General features: G+C 36.9%; 1 protein-coding gene across 2 annotated transcripts in view; it reads right to left on the bottom strand.

The window, feature by feature from the left end:
- Window positions 1-19793, bottom strand: part of side-VII (sidestep VII transmembrane protein) — a 494219-nt gene that overhangs the window by 27479 nt on the left and 446947 nt on the right. For both annotated transcript variants that reach the window (XM_074142232.1, XM_074142233.1), the window contains 3 exons: window positions 15026-15156; window positions 7271-7430; window positions 4000-4293 (listed from right to left, as the gene is read on the bottom strand). In XM_074142232.1, coding sequence (XP_073998333.1) covers window positions 4000-4293; window positions 7271-7430; window positions 15026-15156 — 585 coding nt within the window. The remainder of the gene's footprint in view (window positions 1-3999; window positions 4294-7270; window positions 7431-15025; window positions 15157-19793) is intronic.

The raw sequence follows: 19793 nt of genomic DNA, 5'->3' as shown, positions 1-19793 counted from the left end.
AAGACGATAATCTCTCTACACCACTGACAATGGATCGAAGTCCAAAACCGGTCAGAGATGCAATCAAAGATGTTAGAATATGTGTTATGGGCGTACGAGAGAGATAGAATTATACTAACTACTAATTTAAGATCATTAAGATAGAAAATATCATCTTTTGAGGCCATTTAGTTCAAATAAGGTGGCCATTAGAAATGGTCTTCCTCTATCTCTGATCCAGAATATACGGAAAATCGTATACCGGAAGTACTCATTGTACCGAAAGAACGTACTATTTCTTTAAAAAGATTATTTTCAAGAAAAGCTGCACCGTTTTTTTTTTCACTACGCGAACACACAAAATGATGGCCTACAACTTCCGGTTTTGTAGCGTCCCCCCCCCCAGGAAAATTCTAATTAATGACTCTATTAAGAAAAAAGGCCCAGCCGGAAATTCCTTACTTTTGGTAACTTGGGTTAATTAAAGTCATTTCCAAACTATGTTTTTTTAAAAAAACATTTCTTTCTTTTTTAATCACTCTCCTAAATTCTGATTGCTTTCAATTCGTAGTATTTCCGGCCGAAACTCAATATGGCCAAATTGACACAGTACTTCCACTTGCTCGCCCTAATGAACGAAAAGTGGAATCATTCTCCAGCGAGTGCAGCCAGCCTCTCTGTGCATCCTGGATAACACAGCATATCAAATTCTGTCCAATTATTTTTTTTTTTCTACAATTTCAACATGGAGAAGTGTAACGGACCGACCTGCGTATTCCAGTCGTTTCAAATGTCACAAAAAAATACAACAAAGAATCTGCTTCCCCTCATGGAACCAATAGGAATTCTGCTATTCAATAATTGTTATCGTCCATCAAGAAATAAATAGACTTTTACAATTCGATTTGTGCTCTATCAGTGTCGAATTTCTATCAGTTTTATCAAATTATCCAGCAGGGTGACGTCACGTCTAAAAACATGACAACAAACGTTTTTAAACAATAAATTATTATTTTTCTGTTTTTTTTTCTTTCTTTTTTTGACTTGTTCCTTGTCTAATAATTTCTATTACGTACCCTTAGTCGAAGGATCGCTAGAAATTAAGAAAAAAAATTAGATGTCTGATGTGAATCTATAATATGACTCGTATCTTACTAAATCTAATTTTATTGAAACTATTAAATGCAAACAAAATAGCTAATAACTATAAAATTAATTCCAATCAAATTTGGCATTTCCGGTTGCAATATTTCAAACAAATCTTGTTGATCTCAATTTCTTGAGATCTTGACAGTGTTGCCAATACCCTTAGTAATATAATATGAACCCTAAAGGGTAACGACGTAAGCTGGGGCAGCAAGGGGTGCCATTGTTATATTCCTTACTTCCGCTGAGATACTCTTCCGCCTGTTTCCACCTCCCCCCCCCACTCCTGGCACTTCCTTCTAGTCCACTCCAGTAGCTAGTAAATGAAAAGGGTATCAGCAAACGGATATCCGGTCATCTTTTCGTTTCTCATCTCCACTCTATTTCTTTCTTCTTTTTTTTCGTAGATACAGTCGGACAGGAAATGTCACGTTCTTATTTCAACTTCTCCATTCTGAAGGAAGTTCAGCACATCCTTATTAGGGCGCAATCTGTTTGGAATGGGCACTTAATACACTTTAAATGCCTTCTTGCATCCGCAATAGTTTGGGCTGATTTATACAACATGTAGGCGCCACGGAGCGGTTGTAGGCTAGACCCGCAAAACTAAGATGTATTGTTGGTTAGTGGATTCGATTCCCCCGGTCTAGGTCTTGTATTTTATTTAATGGGTAATATGAGAAATTTATAGTAAAGTATGTTGGGCGATTATAGGCTACACCCGCAAAGCTAAGATGTATTGTTGGTTAGTGGATTCGATTCCCGACTCTTTATCGAAAATCTGCAGAATCGCTATCGAATATCTCTGCTACCAAGAGCAAGTATACATAAAGTGGGCATTTTTCCGCACAGAATATACGCTTAAAATTATGTTAAGCAAAATACATATATATTCGGAATATATATTATAAAATGTATTTCACAATATTATAGAATATATAGGCCAACTTTATCTTGAGAATAATATTAATGTATAATTTAGCTTTCAGAATAAACTTAATGCAATATTAAGTTGGCAAGGATTTACTTTTACAAGGGGATTACTGGAGAAGACTAGTTTGGCGGAAGGTCGACCCCCCCGTGGCCGCTAGTTGGTTAATGGCTAGATGTTCCTCATGCGCGGAGATCATAGAAGCTGGGCTGATTAAATCTACCTTTCGCTGATTGAATATTCAGCAAGAGAAGTAATGAAATAAGTTATTCCCTGTAGGGGTATGCTGTGAAATAGGTCCCGGATGGAGCGCGATGGGGAAAATAGGTGAAAACGGTCACCACAAAAAAAAAGGAAAATTCTGCTGTGAACACTCACACGACTTTTCTAGTAACTACTATTTTCCAAGGTTCTGTCTCATTAATATTCTTCGAACTCAATACGTAAAGACATTCTTAAATTCTATACAAAACAGGAAGTTTTTGTCTATTTTTTTTTTTTTTTTTTTTTTTCAGGCGGGGCTTAACGTTCAACTACCAATTAGGTGTCGTGGACGGAGGCGACTGTAAATTTCTCATATTAACCATTAAATAAAATCCAAGACCTAGACCGGGGGAATCGAACCCACTAACCAACAACACATCTTAGCATTGCGGGTCAAACCTAAGTCCTGCTTATTTTACGATTTACAGCCCTCCACTGAATTTCTTTCAACCCACTGACTTCTCCAGAACAGACTTCTCCCAGATAGGAATAAATCCTGCTCTAGAGTATTCCATCCCGGTTTTTCCTCATCTCTTCACCTGGCTACTAAAGCAGGAGCAAAATACAACTGCGGCTGGCTACTGGGTATAACCCAAGTTCCAGCATTTTGAGTAATGTCCCAACAGTGACAGGGGGGGAAGGTGATTGGGTAAATGAATAAGTTTGTGTGGGTGTATGAGTGGGAGAGAGATAGAGACTTTGTGTGGGTGAGACAGAGACAGTATAATGAACGTCTTACTTTCAACACCCTTCACCAGATAGGGCTAAGTCCCCAGCCAAAATCTAAACCCTACACTAGTTTCGGGGATTAGTAAAATGACTTCCTACAAGTGGCTATACAGACAGTATTAATTTTGTACAGTTCAAACCTTCTAACGGTTTACAGACAAGATTTGGTCACAGTATGGGAGATGTTGCCTGTGCGAGAGGAATTGTCTGGAAAATGCCTTGGAAAAAGGGAAGACAAGTGAAATTACTTTTTAGAGAGCTAGATGTGAAATGTATTTATTATTTTTAAAATTCAGTTCCCCTTGTATTTCTTCCAGGAAGTTAAATATGTATTAAGATCTTGCTCCAATGAGCCGTTTCGTCAGGAGAAACTGCTCCTGTGTTACTATTGGAGAGACATCCAAACTGTACTAACAAAGATACGCTACTGCACATTATAATAAGAGCAAAGATACTTTACTTTATACTTTATAAGAGCAAATACTAGCTTTACTGCCTTGGCAATATTTTTAGTAGAAAGGGGATGAAAAAATACATAAAAATGACCTATCGCGTGCTCTTCTTTCTCTTTGATAACAAGTTAAAAAATTGAAATATGATTAATAAATATCAGATTTTGAAAAGGCCTAGCACCTTTAATTTTGAAGATATCGAATTACGGTTTCCGGTTTCTTTCATAACTTTTTATACTCTTTAAAACTGTGTGTATGAAAATGGGGGTCAACTGCAAAACCTCACTTTTGGACGCGCGTCAGCCGCGTATGCGGGCAGGAATCTAAAATCAAGTCACATATTCTGAAACTAGAGGTGACGGGCAACAAATTTTTCCTCTACCTTTTTTGCTCAGATCAACCGTTTAAGCATGAAATGTATTTGAGCCGACTTAAAATGAACACCCTGTATGTATGTACATAAACCCCTAGTTAATATCAAACCAATCAAATACAAACCTGCAGCAATAATATGATAAACACAGGGCACTTTCTGATGTCCAATACGATTCGTGGCCCAACACAATAGCGTGCCATAATCCAGTTCACTCATTGGCGTATAAGTGACCACGCTGGACGATCCATGGCGTACAATACGTCCTGGTTCCACTTCAATACTATCGGCCGAATTGTTGAACGTCCAACGAAATGTCACTTCGCTGGGATTTGAATCCACTTCGCAGGAGATGTTTGCACGTTCCTGTTTGGCCACACCGTGCACTCTTGTCTGATTTGGTTTGCACGTAGGAGCGTCTGTAAAAATAAAGAAATTTGTTTTGAATTTAGTTAGGGCATTTTAGGGATATCAATCTTTGATACTAAAAGGAAGAAAAGGAAGAAAAATTGAAGTTGAAGTTCTAGTTCCTCCTGTTCGTACAACTCGGGCTTCCGGCAGGTTTCAGGATTGTTTTTATTGATTTTATTATTGATGCACTTCCTCCATCTATCTAGGTCGAACAGGAATAATTGATGGCATTTTTATGCCATTAACTGATATCGTATTTCATGCCTTTCGGAACAACTGATTAATTAAGAGAATATTTACTCCAGAGGGTGAATAAATACATTTTTAATCGTACTTCCTGTTTTCACCGGAAATATCACTTTTTAAAGTTTCCGGTAGTCAAAAAAATGTAGTCTTTGTATGTGCGAGTTTATGAAAAGGAAATCTTTCGCGAACTAAAAAAAAAAAACCGCAGGAAGTGAACTCTAAATGTTTAGCAGCAAACCTGATTTCAATGCCGTGAATTGACATTATTCGTGTTGCTAGGCTAGGAATACCTTCAGGAGTGCCAAAGTTCTCAGAAGAAGTGGTTAGACAGGATACTTAGGTAAGGCTAAAGAAGAAACAAAATATGGATAACTTCAAATAGAAAGCTCATCCAGAATCTGCAGTTTTCATCCAAAGAAAGATGTTAAAAATAGATCCTAAAAAGTGTTTTTTTTAAAAAAAAGCAGTGGCCAAAGTAAAAAAAAAGAAGAAGATAAAAACAGCTGGCCACCCAATTTGGATTGGTGGTTAAGCAAGGACTTTGGGAACTCTATCCATTAAGCCTATTGGTTAGCCCAATTAATGGTTAACTCAATAACGCACCATATGGTGGCCCAGCTTGATCGAGTACTAGTTAACTTTGAGTTCTCCCCTTCCCCCACCACCACTCTGTATTTCAATCTTCTCCTTCCACCTAGAATAACCTAGTTCTGTGTAATTAACTATTAGGTGATTAACAATCAAGGGTCGGTCTGCTTAAACACTGTAAATTAGGTGAAAATACAATGTGCATCAATTTAGGGCTAGTAAAATTTTAATGTTAATTACTTAATTCATCTAAATTGTTTTAAGGATCAATTGATTATTGGAAATCAATTGCTGTGCATGATTAATTTTCAAGGAACAATTCATGCATGGTTAAAGCCAAAATGCACGAAGGATGAAGGCAAAACTGCTTACCTAAGGCATTAAAACATACCCTGGTACTTCAGGGTGGAGTTGTTGCACCGGGCATGCTTCCCCATCTGCATGAAACTGTTTGAAAAGAAACTGGGCAGTTCAGTAAAGCAAAGACTAAAGCTTAGGAAAAGCTCATACAACTGGAGAAGGTAATACGCCCGGAAAATACGTAGAGGTAGAGGATGTGAATTAGGCGAAAATAAAAGTTGATATATGCCCGTTTGAACGTCCTTTAAAGATCCTGAAGGTGGATCCTGTACAGACGTCAATTACCTGCTAAGTTGGGTTGGAAAAGTCAAAAGATGTGACAGAGCTGGAGACGGCAAAGCCGTATTAGTGGAATTTCCCTATAATGATTTAAGAAGGTTAAACAGTCCTCAGGTTATATTCAGCTGATCATAAAGACGGCGTTTAATTTGGTTTAAGTAATTTATGTCTGTTTTACCCCGTAGGAGGAACTGGATTAGTCACTTCCTCAGGTCACTTGGCGTCCCTGAGTGTATCCCAGCCTAATAACATGAACATGAGCAATATATACCCCAACACATTTGCGCAGTTTACATAAGGCATAATTATCTGTACAAGGTGGGGGCTTATTAGCTTGGGTTGAGGAAGGAAACGGCCTCTCACTGGCTGTTCGATTGTATTGCACGTCAAGCGGTTGCACTATGAAACCTTTGACTCTTCGAGACCAAAGGAGAACTAGCAGGGAAAGTCCTCAACCACTTTAGTAGGAGGAGGTTTCGTCTACTAGATCCAAAAAGGGGCAGGCACAACAAGCCTCTTGTGGCTGTGGTGCCGTGGGGTATTAGGTTCCGCCCCGCTACTGTACTCGTAATCGTGAACTACGTTTGTTCTATGATTAATAGAACTGGGAACTCCATCTTGGTATCATCAAATCTTTGGTTTCTGTTATTTTATAAGTTAACATTCGTTGGACTGCTGATGTTAAAAGTATCATTGACTGTTACGGTGTGAAGTGCTAAGGTTGCGTTTTATTACTTTTTCTGTTTTACTCATTGCTTAAGTTTGGTTATTCTCTTTCCCAAATATTGGGATATTTGCAAACTGGCAAGGAACTGTTCCTTTTAATTTGTATAAATTAAATTGGGCAGTTAGTTGATTTGGGATTCTTATGATTGATTATTATTGAGTGTATTCCCTTTATTTGGTTATCGTCGCGAGCCATATACACTGAAAAAAAAGCCTGGATGATTACAGCCTACGCATCATTGCTGGAAATAGATCTATAAAAGTGATAGAAATAATAGCAAGGCAGAAGAAGAAGGTGTTAAAGATTGACGTGGTGAGATGATGTGTTAAATTAAGAAAAGAATAGAAGTAAATCTGGCGAAGTGGGAAAAAATGAAGAAAAAATACAACCAAGAGAAAAGGGGAAACAACAGGAAGAGGTTGGGAAATGTTAAGAAGCAGAGGAAGAAGAAGGAAGGAGAACTGATGTAAGCAAGTTGTTTATTTTGTTGGTGAAGGAGTAGGATATAAATTGAAAGAAATAAGAATGGATGTTGGAGATAAAGATAGGGGTGGCGTTGAGGAAAGTGTGGAAGCTTTTCCAAGACGTACAACAGGAAGTCAGAGCTCCAACTGGTGGGTGAAACGATTGCAGATCTGACAAGGAAAACTGAACAGATCAAGTAGGGAAAAAAGAAAACTCACACCGGCATTGGATTACTTAGATAAGTAAAAAAAAAGAAAAAAAAAGAAAAAAGATAATGTAAGAATAACTTGAGCCGGAAAAGTCGCAAAAGAGAAACTGACACATGACATTCAGATAGAACGGTTTGCTTTCTCCGTCGCCTTCCGTGTTGAATCCAACACAGGTGTACTCGCCAGCACTCTGCCGGCTTACTCCTTGCAACACCAGACTCTGGTTGCTGATGATCACGCCTTGGCCCACATTGTGATTTAGGATGTGGCCCTGCAAACAAAGAGAAACTACAGTTTATAGTCTTAAACCATTTGTCTAATCCTCAAAAACTTTAAAATAAATTTTATGATAAGAAAAGAAAACGTTTCTATGATATTTTTAAGATTTAATTTTTTTAATTTTAATTTTTTATGTTCACCATTATTGATTATTTTTCCTATACCACCAACCAGCAACTCGCGTACCACACAGTTTGGGAGGAAACGCTGCTGTTAACAGTTTTTTTTCTAACAAATAAAAAGTTAGTCATAGGCGGGATTCGAACCGGTGATCTTCCGATTATAAAGCCACTCTCTTCACCACTAGACCAACACCCTGCACGACTCTATGTCTTACAATATATTACAAAGGAGCGATAAACTGTTGCTAAAATTCCGATTTAAAAGAAAACTTCACAGCCGGAAGTACCCTTCATTACTGAATTGATTTTTCTAACTTGTTTCGCTAATGGCATTTAAATTTAAACATCTTTTTCCGCAAAATTTAATTAGAGGTATTTGTAAGAGAAGTTGTGTTTAGATTCCCTTTATAGGGCCAAAAATTGTGTTTGAAGAAAAATTTCCCTTTTTACTCATTTGTTTGTTCATTTTCTCCAAAATGGTTCCTAGGTTTTCCAGTAAATCTCGCTATTATGTACATTACAAAATACATTTATAACCTTTACTTTTGGTGTAAAACATGTTTTAGGGCGGTTGGCTGTCCTGTAAAGTTATAACTTGAGTGTGTTGGTAACAATTAAGTATGCCTCAAACTGTTCTGGGTTTGAAAAAAAAAATTGGGAATTCGTACTTGGACGAATGATAGATAGTAAGAGTGGGTTGACACTCCAGAATTTTTTTGCATTCCCAGATGACTCTATTACCACCTGTTATTTCCGGATAAAAAGAAAAAAAAAATACTCCAAATCTATTACAATTCTGTTTCCTGTTACATGAGTAAAAAGCAAAAAAATAATGGTCTCCAGATTTGGCCACAATAATGGGTCCACCATCCATCTCAATTTATCCCAGACAGTCTGAGGGATTGGTCCACTCCAAGCACATGGAAAAAACAAACAAAAAATACTCCCATAAGCCCCCAGGATAGGGTTGCAACCCAAAAATGGGGAATAAATGGAGTTTAATGGCAGCCAACGAGCAAAAATCCCCCATTTATGGAGAGAAAACAGGATTTCCGAGTAAAAAAAAAGCTAATGAAGGAAAATGGCGTTAAATAGCTCCATTCAAGTATTACAATAGAGCCTATAGGCACGACCAATTACAATCTTGAGCTACCCTAGCGAGTAAACTTCCGCCCAGCTTATAATATGGTTATGGAAACTTCAGCCATAATAATAGCCTTCATTGTTTAACAATAGTATCATTGTTCTACCGGAAATTTAATTAATTTAAACTATAGTATGTGTGTATGTTCGTAAAATGTTTAATTATTCCGGATTTCCGTTGTAGAATGTTGCCAGCACTGTAGGGGTTTCTCCGCTAATTCCTTTTTAGTAAAGTGAAGGTATTTTCAATGAGGAGATTGCCAATGTTGTGTTTTCACCATTTAAATAAAAACTATTTTGAGACGGAAATTGTGTTTAGGTTATAACAGAGGACCGAAAGTATCACATGATGGTATAGATTTTGTCAGCAGAGCGAGAGTCGACGCCTGGCATATTTACAGGAACTACGATAGGCAGACTATACATCACAATTAAGATGAATGCTTCTTTCTTAAATAAGCCCGGTCCAACTTCTTCCAGCAATTAAAAATATAGACAAGCGTGTATTTAAAATAAAATAATACAATGTTAGAAACAAGCACTAGGTCAATGTCTACACAATAGGCCGGCTGGTCTCACAAGTAGAGGTTTAGAAAAATGGGAAAACATCATCATTAATTTTGATGGAATTTTCTCAATTTCAGTTTGAAACATTTTATTTTTATGACGTGCGTATATTATACGCATTAGGTCGGCTACTTTTGGATACAGTCGTTCAGAAAATAGGGAAAAATACCATCTTCATTAGTTTTGCTGGAATTTCCTTAATTTCTGTTTTGGACATTGTATTTTTAGGACGAGCGTGTATTATATACATTAGAATGGCTATTTTTTGATCCAGTAGTTCAAAAAGTAGGGAAAAATACTAAATCTTCAATAGTTTTGCTGGAATTTCCTTAATTTCTGTATTGTACATTGTATTTTTAGGACGTGCGTATATTATACACTTAAGGTCGGCTACTTTTGGATACAGTCGTTCAGAAAATGGGGAAAAATACAAAATCTTCATTAGTTTTGTTGGAATTTCCATAATTTTTGTTTCTAACATTGTACTTTAATGCCAACCGTATATTATATAGATTGGGTCGTTTGGTTTTATTAGTTCAGATTCATAAAAAAGGGAAAAATCCCATCCTAGGCAAATTCGTGCATTGTTTGCAATAATTATTGACCACCAGCTCTCCTTCATCTCCAACAGAATTAAGGGAGAAATATAAATCGCACATGGCTGAAGATATATTCCTTCGAATACGCAAGGATAATTCCAATATGATCAGGGATTTCAGAGTGGAAATCAACAACGAAGCTATGATAATGACTTAAAATTTGTGCTTAGAAATCACCGAAGTAAGTTCTCTTTTAATCGAGAACTTCAACGCCAAATCTATCAGCTGCTGCTTCGTTCATAACTCTATATTTTCCTTTAACAACCCTAAGATAAATAAAGAGTACTACAATTAAAAATTATTAAAAAAAATAAAACACAAACTAAAATAATTAAGAGTGACGGAAGGGCTTTAGAAATAAGGGCCGAGATCCAATAAACTAGGAAGGTAACTTATACAAGTATGACGTGATGAGAGAGTTGTGGGGGTGGGGGGTGGAAATTGTGTCAGCCCTTCAAGTTTTAATTATATTTCAAGAAGGGCTGTTCACCGCCTCTCTCTTCCCCTGGACGAAGGCTGAAAAGCCAGGCCTAACTTTATAAATAAGTTTTTCCCAATAAAAGTCCAGCACATGGGTGTTTTTCCTTTTTATAGAGTTTTCTTTTTGGGGTGGGGGTGGGGGGTTTGTTAAATAAATAAATATTGGTCATAGTTTTCTTGTAGCTGTTATTAGTTTTAATGGCGGAGCTATGGCTTTTTATGGTTGAAAATTTATGCTATTGGCATGAATATTTGTTCTAGAAGATTTTATTTTTTATTGATATTCTTAAGGATTTCCTCTAGAGGAAAAAGTGGCCCTTCCCGTTGAGAGATATCGCCGACATTCTCATATAAGACCCCCCCCAACCAAAATATTAAGTTTTAAACTACCTGCGAATAATTCTACTAGACCATTTTCTACAAGTCACAACAGGAAATTTGGCCAGATCACAATACTTTCACTATTTTGTAACAGAAAGTAAAAGGTAGTTTACTTTAATTTAGCTTAAAAGAGGGGGGTTGGCGAAAAAACTGAAAGTGGCTGAAACTGAGATAAATTTGAAATTATGTGCGTAATAAGCTGGCCATTAATTTTGGAGTCTTGAATGTATACTATCTTTCTTTTTTCTTTTTTTTTGCATTTTCTTATTTTCTTTCTTAATTTTAATTTTCCAGTAGCGGGAGGGGTCATACTGTTTAAAAGAAAACAAAAGAAAATAGAGGAAGCATAAGAAAAATTCCAAACTCTGTGTGTACTATGAGTAAATGCGAGTCAAGTTTTCCCGTTAGTTTTCTTTTTTGCCCCCTCCTCCAAGAAAGAAAAAAAAGAAAAAGAAAAACAAAACCCAGCAAGAGAGAGAGAGAGAGAGAGAGCTAGGACGAGGACTTAAGAATATCGTTAAGAAACAGATGTATCTTCATTAGGTTACGAAACCCCGCTCGGACAGTGACATCTGGGAAATTAGGTTTTCCGCCGCCTTATTTAAAGTGGAAGTGGGGAAAGGAAAAACTCTCGACGTGAGAGTATACTCGGGTGTGTTCAGCAAGCAGCTTTAAAGCAAAAAAAGAAAAACTGTATCGCTCTTACTTTGCTGTGAGGGAGGAAAGCAAAAGAGACCGGTTTTTCTTTCTTCCCTGGCTCTCCTAAGTACAGAGGAGCAAGAGTTTTTCCCATTTAAAGAAGTTTTTCCTTTTTAGTTAAAGCTTTTCTCAAACCTCCTTTTCCTGTTTGGGTTTTTCTTTTTTTTTCTCTCTCTGCCCCTTTCCTTCACTTCTTCTTCCCTTCACGAGGAGTGGGGAATTTACCCTTAAGGGAAGTATAAAACTAGTAGACAGACCTCCCCGTGGGCCTGGAGAGTAGTCTCCAGGAAAAGAAAAGCAAGAGAAGAGTATAGTTTCCTTAAAAAGAAGAAGAAGATAGGAAAGAAAAGAAAGAAGATTGGGTGAACTTGTACAATTAGAGGAACTGGCCAATTGTAAGAAGTAGGAAGAATGAGCGAGTGACTGAGAGAGAGCTGTGTCTTAGAGCGAGACAGTGATAGGATACTCTCCCTATTCTGGTGCCTTCTACTTACTACATCAGGAGGGGGAGCAGTAACTACTCTAGAGGGACATTGGTTAAGATTTAGTGGAAGTAAGGTCTTTCATTTTGAAAAGAACAGGTAAAAGAGAGCCACGCTTCTTCAAAACCACGGCTAACTTCTTGAACTCTGATTAACACTATAAAACATGGTGGCTACCCCCTCAACTTGAGCCATGCTTTGATTTTTTTGTGGAAATGGTTGATAATGGATGGGGGAAAACTGGGTGTGAACGCCTACATAACTTTGTCTAGTGAGCTCCTAGCAAAAAAAAAAAAAAAAAAAAAAACATTTAAGGGCCAGCAGCTGGATTCGAACCCGGGACCTCCGCGTGGGAATCCAGTATTAACAAATTATTTAATCCCTTCCCTTTTTGCATGGAAAGAAGCCATGTTCTTTGAAAAAAATTTACATATATTCAATCCTTATTAAAATTGACTAGGTGGTACATCCTTACATTACTCTGAAATGGGGCGTAAGAGGAATACTAACCACCTCCAAGCCTACAGAATCTCATTCAATACAAATTCAGGGTATTTGGAAGAGAATTGAATACAAGGGAACCATTTTTTTGCACCCTATCTATGGAGAACTTTGAGAAGCTACTATTACGGGACTGTTAAAGAATCCCAGTATGAGAATTCAATGCGAGAATAAGGGATTTTTAGGGCCCTACGGTTCTAGCCTTAGGACACCCGCCTCCAATAATAATTTGAGCGGCAGATTTCCACATGTTTGTTGAGCTGGTGTTTCGAGGTAAAAAAAAAAGTGTTTTGTTTGACGACACAGGAAGTTATCGATGTTTACCCAGCTACAATTTACTCTTTATAGAACTTCAAAGAACCTAGATAAGTTGATGCTACAGGATGCTGTGATCTCACCGGAGGAGAGCACAATGGAAAAGATACATATATACTGCAGCGTTCTCCCAGGGGCGCCTTAAAGAATTTGTCAAAATTGAACTCAAGGTGATTTCAAGGTCATGTTTATCACAGACAGATCGAGTAAATCGATCACGCAGGAGACCTCAACTCCGGATTTCCCAGTAAAAACACAAAATTGAAAACCTTTCATGATTGAAATTTTCAAATGAGTTTGAAAGGAGAAAAAAACTAAGTAAATAAAATGTATTCGATTGTGCTGCGATCGATTGGTTGCAATATGAAACCTTTGGCTCTTTGAGGACCAAAGAAGGATGGTAGCGCAAAAAGGAACTAGTAGGGAAAGTCCTCAACCTCTTTAGTAGGGGGAAGGTTCGTCTACTAGATCCTGAGGGAAGGGCACAAGGGGAAGCCGCGGTGCCCTAGGGGCATATGTCTCGTCCTGTTTTTCCGTTCTATTCTATTCTAAATAAGATGTAAAAGGAATGTTTAGAATAAGTTCAAAGTAAATGAAAATTCACTTTTTTCTTCCTTGAAGCGAGCAGAAGAAAAGCAGACTTGAAGTGAACTGGTTGAAATTTTCCTCTTGTCTGAGGTATTTTCTTAATTTCCTTTACTTTCTCCCAGGACAACCTAGAGTGAATTTCCACCTTCTTCTTCTTTTTCTTCTTCGCCGCAGAAATAAAGAGTTGTTGGAAAGGTTGCTACTTGTCCTAATTCCTGTGGAAAACATGCTGAAGTATAAGTGGTAGGTAGGTAGCCAGGGGAAAGCTAACGGAAAAGCGAGGGTCGGTAATCCTTTTTTCTTTTGTATTGTTTTCCATTTTCCTGTAATTCTCTCTGTGTCGGCTCCACTCTACTATCTTTCATTTTCCAGATGGGTTGTAGAAGGAAGGGGGGAAAAATACGGAAAAGACAGTGAATTTTCCGCATTTTCCGCCATGTCGGTCCAGATAAAAGACCTTCCAATTCATTCTTGATAATTTACCCACAGCCTCACAGATATTCACCGAATTTAGTCTGGCCAGAATTTTAGTTTTCCATGGTAAGCTTTATTTAGATCCTGTATGCCTGATACTACTCACAAGGCAGCATTCCCAGGGATGAAACAAGGTCGTCCAGATTTTTCTAGGGCACTACTAGGAGGAGAAGTGATATCTGAGTAGTTTTGGGATAATCTTTCCCATATCTAAAATCACCTCCAATTTAGAAAATCTGAAATTAATGCAACAGTCCCTCTTAACAAGCAGTTAAGATTTTATCATCTTCAGGGAAGATTCTGCTTGAAATTTAAGACCAAAAACTTAGCCCTTTTAAATGCTTAAATTGCTATTTTAATCATCCACTAGACTGGCTGTAATTTAATAATAAGAAGAGGTGTGTGGAGGGCTAAATGCTGTTGCAATTAAATAAATCATTCTGAAAAACAGTTCTCCCCTTCCCCTGACCATCAACAAGTCCCAAAAGAGGATAATATTGAGAAATTACAATGTGTTGAATAACTGGGATAATTTAATACCCCGTGTAGGTTATTTAACAATAAACCTTCATCTCTAACACTAATAATGAACACAATTTAAATTTAAACCAGTTAATAACCTAGCATTCCATTATTGTAGCGTCTGATTTTTGTGTAGATAATTGGGGCGTTGGGTTTAATTGTGAACGATTAAAGCAAAAAGCGTATAAATCAATCAATCAAACAATTTGGTTTGAATAGGTAGACGTGCGGTTATACGCTAGACCTGCAAAGCCGAGGTGTATTGTTGGTTTAGTGGATTCGATTCCTCTGGTCTAGGTCTTGGATTTTATTTAATGGTTAATAAAAGAAATTTACAGTAAAGTATGTTAGGCGGTTATAGGCTAGACCCGCAAAGCTTAGATGTATTGTTGGTTAGTGGATTCGATTCCCGGTCTAGGTCTTGGATTTTATTTAATGGGTTATATGAGAAATTTATAGTAAAGTATTTTTGTTAGTCACCTCCGTCCACGACGCCTAATTTGATAGTTTGACTTAAAGCTAGCCTGAAAAATTAGGCATTAACTTTACTCTACTTTACATATTAGTACAGTCAGAGCCTGGCCATCTCTGCACCACTCCAAACTACGCCCCATTCTGCTACCGTCTTTTGGTCCGCCTTATCCTTCGGTTCTCTACATCATCGACTCTCTACAATACAAAAATTGAAAAAAAATAATCACGGCATTAACTCACGTTGTGTCGCCATTCAACCTTGTAGACATTCGGCTCTGCTTTCACGTTACAATCAAAATAAACATCCGTTCCTTCTCTGATTGAATCCGGATTCAAGGAAGTGCCTAAATGGATGCTGGTCTCTGGAACATCTGTAACATCAAAATGCAGTTTTATTTTGATTTGTTTAAATTATCATTTTGTAAACGTTAAATTTCAGTGAAATGGTCATTGAGAGGGAAACTCTCTTTAATATTGGTGATAAATAAATATTTTTATCAAACGAGGAGTTGGTATTTTTTTTTTTTTTTATTTCGAATCCTAAGAATCGAGTCCTTCTAGGCTTTCATCAAGAAGTAAGATCGTGAGTAGAAGTTTTATAAAGGTAGGTAATATTGGCAGCTGAGGATCTTTAAACGTGAAACTGCTTCCATTGCTGATGGTATCAGTATGTCACATGGATGTGATGTTCTTTGTGCGTCTAGAGAAGGAGGAGTGTGTAGCAGGATGAATGTAGCGATGAAGATTGTTGTTGAAGACGACGAGGAGGAGAAAGGTCACAAGAGGAATCATGGCCCGGACCAGCAAGATGTTGCCCTAAAAAAAAAGAAAGAGGATGAATCACAGAGAAGAGAAAGCTGGACGCGACAGGATTCTCGTAATCTTCCAGGTGCAGGTCTCTCTTCCATTTTTTTTCAGGTCTCTGTGTCCTTGTGTGACTGGTCCAGGGAACAGAATCCTCTCTGAAGGATTCTGGATAGAGCCTAGCTTTTTTTGGGGGGACTCTTTTTTTTTTTTTCTTGAGCATTTCCCGAGCTGTCTGTTTAAGAGGAATTACATTCAACTAGGGTTAGATCCCAGCCTTACTGACAGGAAGACTGGTCCACAATACTAACTTACTCACACACTGTTAGTCACTGAAGAGACCTCTTCCCCCCTTTATAGGGATTTCTGAGAAAAAAACATTTCCTTCTCCACTCTCTCAGTCTTATTCTCTCTCACTACTAAGAATTTCCTCATTTTTCGGAAAATCTGAGCTTTAAAGATGGCTCAAAGAATTTTCTTTCAATTTTACGTAACAAACAAATTTTTACTAATTATCTATAAAGTTTATTTGATACATTGTTCAAGGAAAAATTAGATGAAGGGCAGTTCCGGTAAGTACTCTTCCCTTTAATGTTCTGTTTCCGTTTTCATGAACAAAATTAGATTAAATTTGACCCCAAACTCAACTAGGATTAAAAGGGATTTAATCTAAACGTAGCCATCAAAATCTACAAACGGATGTGCCACGTTATTTTATTTTTTCGTATTCCTGTACGACCACATTGAACTCAAGAAATGATGAAACGTTTATTTAAAACATTTTCTTTGAATAGGATGAAAAATAACAGCCACTTTCAGTCACTATAAACTTTATTATGCCGAGCTTTCCGACCTAGGGACTAGGTCCATCTTCAGGGCTAATTGACAATGTAATATTTTACAGTGTGGTAACAATTATGTTACAATGAATATGTATAATGTAACTAAAATTTACAAAAAATATTTACCTAATTTACAATATACTGTTTTTTATATCATTAAAGGGTTGGTGTGTCTTCTGTCTTGGTCTCCTCATGGATTGAATGTGATCGGTCTGTGTGTGATATGTGTTAGGTTGTAAGGAAGTCAGTGTTGCCAATTGTCACAAGTATTTTGCAGTAAGTTGGCGGCGTATATCGTATGTTGTTTAAATTGTTGGTGTCAGTTTTTTGAAATTTAAAACTGTTTACTGTTTTAGATATGTAAATCATTTCTAGCACTTCCCTTTTTTGTATGTTGGTTTCTGATTTAAGCATCTTTGTGTATGGGAAATCGAAAGTGTGATGATTTCCCTGTGCTAGAGTCCATGAACAGACAAGACAGAAGACACACCAATCCTTTAATGATGTAAAACAGTACATTGTAAATTAGCCCTGAAGATGACCTAGTCCCTAGGTCGAAAGAATTATAAATGCATAATGACTGAAACTGGCATTTATTTTATTCATCCTATTCAAACTATGATTCAGACACCAAAAACACTTCCTGGGGAGGAAAATTGTATAGGCTATACTCTAAAGCACCATTTACGTATTGTGTACTGGATTCCCATTGCCCAAAGACGGCTTCTAATTGTTCTCCAAAACATAGCATTTAGATCAAAAGATTAAATTTATTATTTTCTTAGGAGGCGGAGATGGTAATTTCATTAGGGCATTTTGAGGTACTATAGAAGGTTCCTAGACAATAAATACTGGGAGAACCTCAAATGTGGGTTAAGTTTAACACTAAAGGCTTTTGAACTGCAATTACCACAAAATCACAGTTTGTGAAAAAAAAACACAATTACTCACTGAAACTTTATATATACCCTGACAAAATCGAAAATCTAAACGATACCAAAACTTCACCTTCAAAAAAATAAAAAAAGTAAATATCAACTTTAAAGGATGAACAAATATAAACAGAAAATAATTTTTAATGAAATTAGCGAAACCAGAAAAGAAATTTAGGGCAAAGTGGAGCCCAATTAGTAGACATACACCAGAGTATACTTCATTAGGGTAGGTAGCTTTGAAGTAGATAAACTGGACCAAAGTGAAGTTGTGGACGGATGAACATTCCAATAAGAGATAATAAAATAAAGATGGATTCAAAAGGGGGAAAAAAATACTCTAACTAGAGAGTATACTTCTAATTAAGTATCTTTAAGGAGAGTGGACACCACAAGGACACAGGATAAAGAACGAAAAAGGGCTAATTAGTACACTGGGAACTTCCTCTGGGATAATATTTTTACTTATTTTCTCTTACTACTGATATTGAGAGGTTGCGATCGTTTTTCTTGGTCTTTCCGTGTGTTCCTTATGTTTTTGTGGTGAATATAATAACAGTAAAAACTCATCAAATATCTTACAGAAGTAAGAGCACCAACTACAAACTAAATTACCTCATTACGATCGTAACGTTTACAAATTTTACACGTTTTATCTCAGGGGGCATTGTTCAAACCAATTTACAGTTAATATCGATTTAAGAGGGAAAGGATTAACTATGTGGTTAGCATACTGGACTCCCACGCGGAGGTCCCGGGTTCGAATCCAGCAGTTGACCCTTAGATTTTCTCTTCCTAGGAGCTTCTTACAGCTCACCGTCCGGTGATGGACAATGTTGTCTGTAACGAGAGAGAACACTGTCCGGAGGCCGGCAGTGCACTGGAAAAAGCTCCGGGCGCTAATAACCTTAGATGATGACGCGCCTTAAATCATTTTTTTTTAAAAAAAATATACATCGATTTCAGCAGTCATAATTGCATGACTTTTGATTCATTCGCCTACAAATCATTTTGAAATTCATTCGAAACTTCGATATTTTAAAGAAATTTCAATAACATTTCTTAAAAAAGTTCACTATACTGTAGTTTGATGATTTCATAAAACAGATTTTCATAGATTATTGATGATGATGATGTTATCAATAAGCAATTTAGTTTCTTTCCTTTCATTAGATCGTTTAAAAGATGTCATTAAGAAACTTTCACTCGAACAACCTTACAGATGCCTTATAGATATTGCTGTTGCGTTATATAAAAGAGAAAAGTGACACAGAAAATTATGTATAAGAATTTAATTTCTGAGGCCATTTGTAAATATCACTTCTTGCTGGTAAAAAGCACAAAAAACGAAAACTCCTTTTTGTCATGAACTTTTGAGCGATCTGGACTGAGTATTCGGACTTTTATTTAACGTTCAGTCACAATAATTTCAGTGTTTATCAAATAATAAACGGTGGGTATTACAGTTAGAAAATTACGGGCCTAAATCGGTATAGATATACTCAGATCTCAGAACTGTTAAATAATAATTTTGTTCAAAATAATGTTTGAAATAAATAGGTTTATGACAGAGAAGTTTAAAATAAATTCGAGTTTCGTTTAGAATATCTTCCGTTATTTTGGCTCCAGGTGTTGGTTGGTACAATTGTGCCGCTCCATTAGATTGTATTATGTATTCAGTAAATTCTATTTTTATGTCAACCAAAAATTATTACTTTTTTTTAAAGTATTTCAATGACCCGGTGATTGACATACCGAATTTTCGGTGGTACCAGTGATTGACACGGGGTGGGACCAGTGATTGACAACAAGTATATTCCTGAAACGACCTAAAAAATTCAAAATACCTAAATCACTGCTCCACTTAGATTTTTAACAAAAAAAACAGTCTTGTTCATAATTAATAACAATCGGTTTTTAAATTGGCCAACCTAAATAATGTAAAATTTTTCAACATTCGCTTTTTCATGCAGTTATTTCTAGTATGGAAACGTTTCATTTCAAATAAATTTATTTCAGTGAACTCCAAGTCCCGAGTCTTCAATACGGTTACTCGAGCGATGCTCACGTATTGTGCGCAGGTTTGGGGATTTAAACAGTATGAAGTATTGGACAAATGTGAACGGTTCTATTTGAAACTGCTTCTAAGCGCACCGAGTTACACTCCGAACTACATGCTGGATCTGGAATGTCAAAGAAGTAGTATTTTTGAATATTGCCTGAACCTTCATTTGGGATATATTGGTAAAGTTGTGTTGAGTTATGACGATGAGCGTCTTCCTAGGTTTCTGGCACACGAGGTAGTTAGATGTAACACGTTCTGGTTTCGAGAATGGGCAGACCTTGCTCGAAAAAATGATTATGGCTTGGCTCTAAATTGGGAAAATAGGGAAATGTGGTTGGGGGAAATGAGAAGTTTATCCCAGAAAG

The sequence above is a fragment of the Rhodnius prolixus genome, unplaced genomic scaffold (genome assembly GCF_049639745.1).
Source record: "Rhodnius prolixus isolate KJV_2025 unplaced genomic scaffold, Rpr scaffold_6, whole genome shotgun sequence".
Lineage (NCBI taxonomy): Eukaryota > Metazoa > Arthropoda > Insecta > Hemiptera > Reduviidae > Rhodnius > Rhodnius prolixus.
Note: the sequence above shows the minus strand (reverse complement) of the source record. Positions and strands in the feature narration are given on the sequence as shown.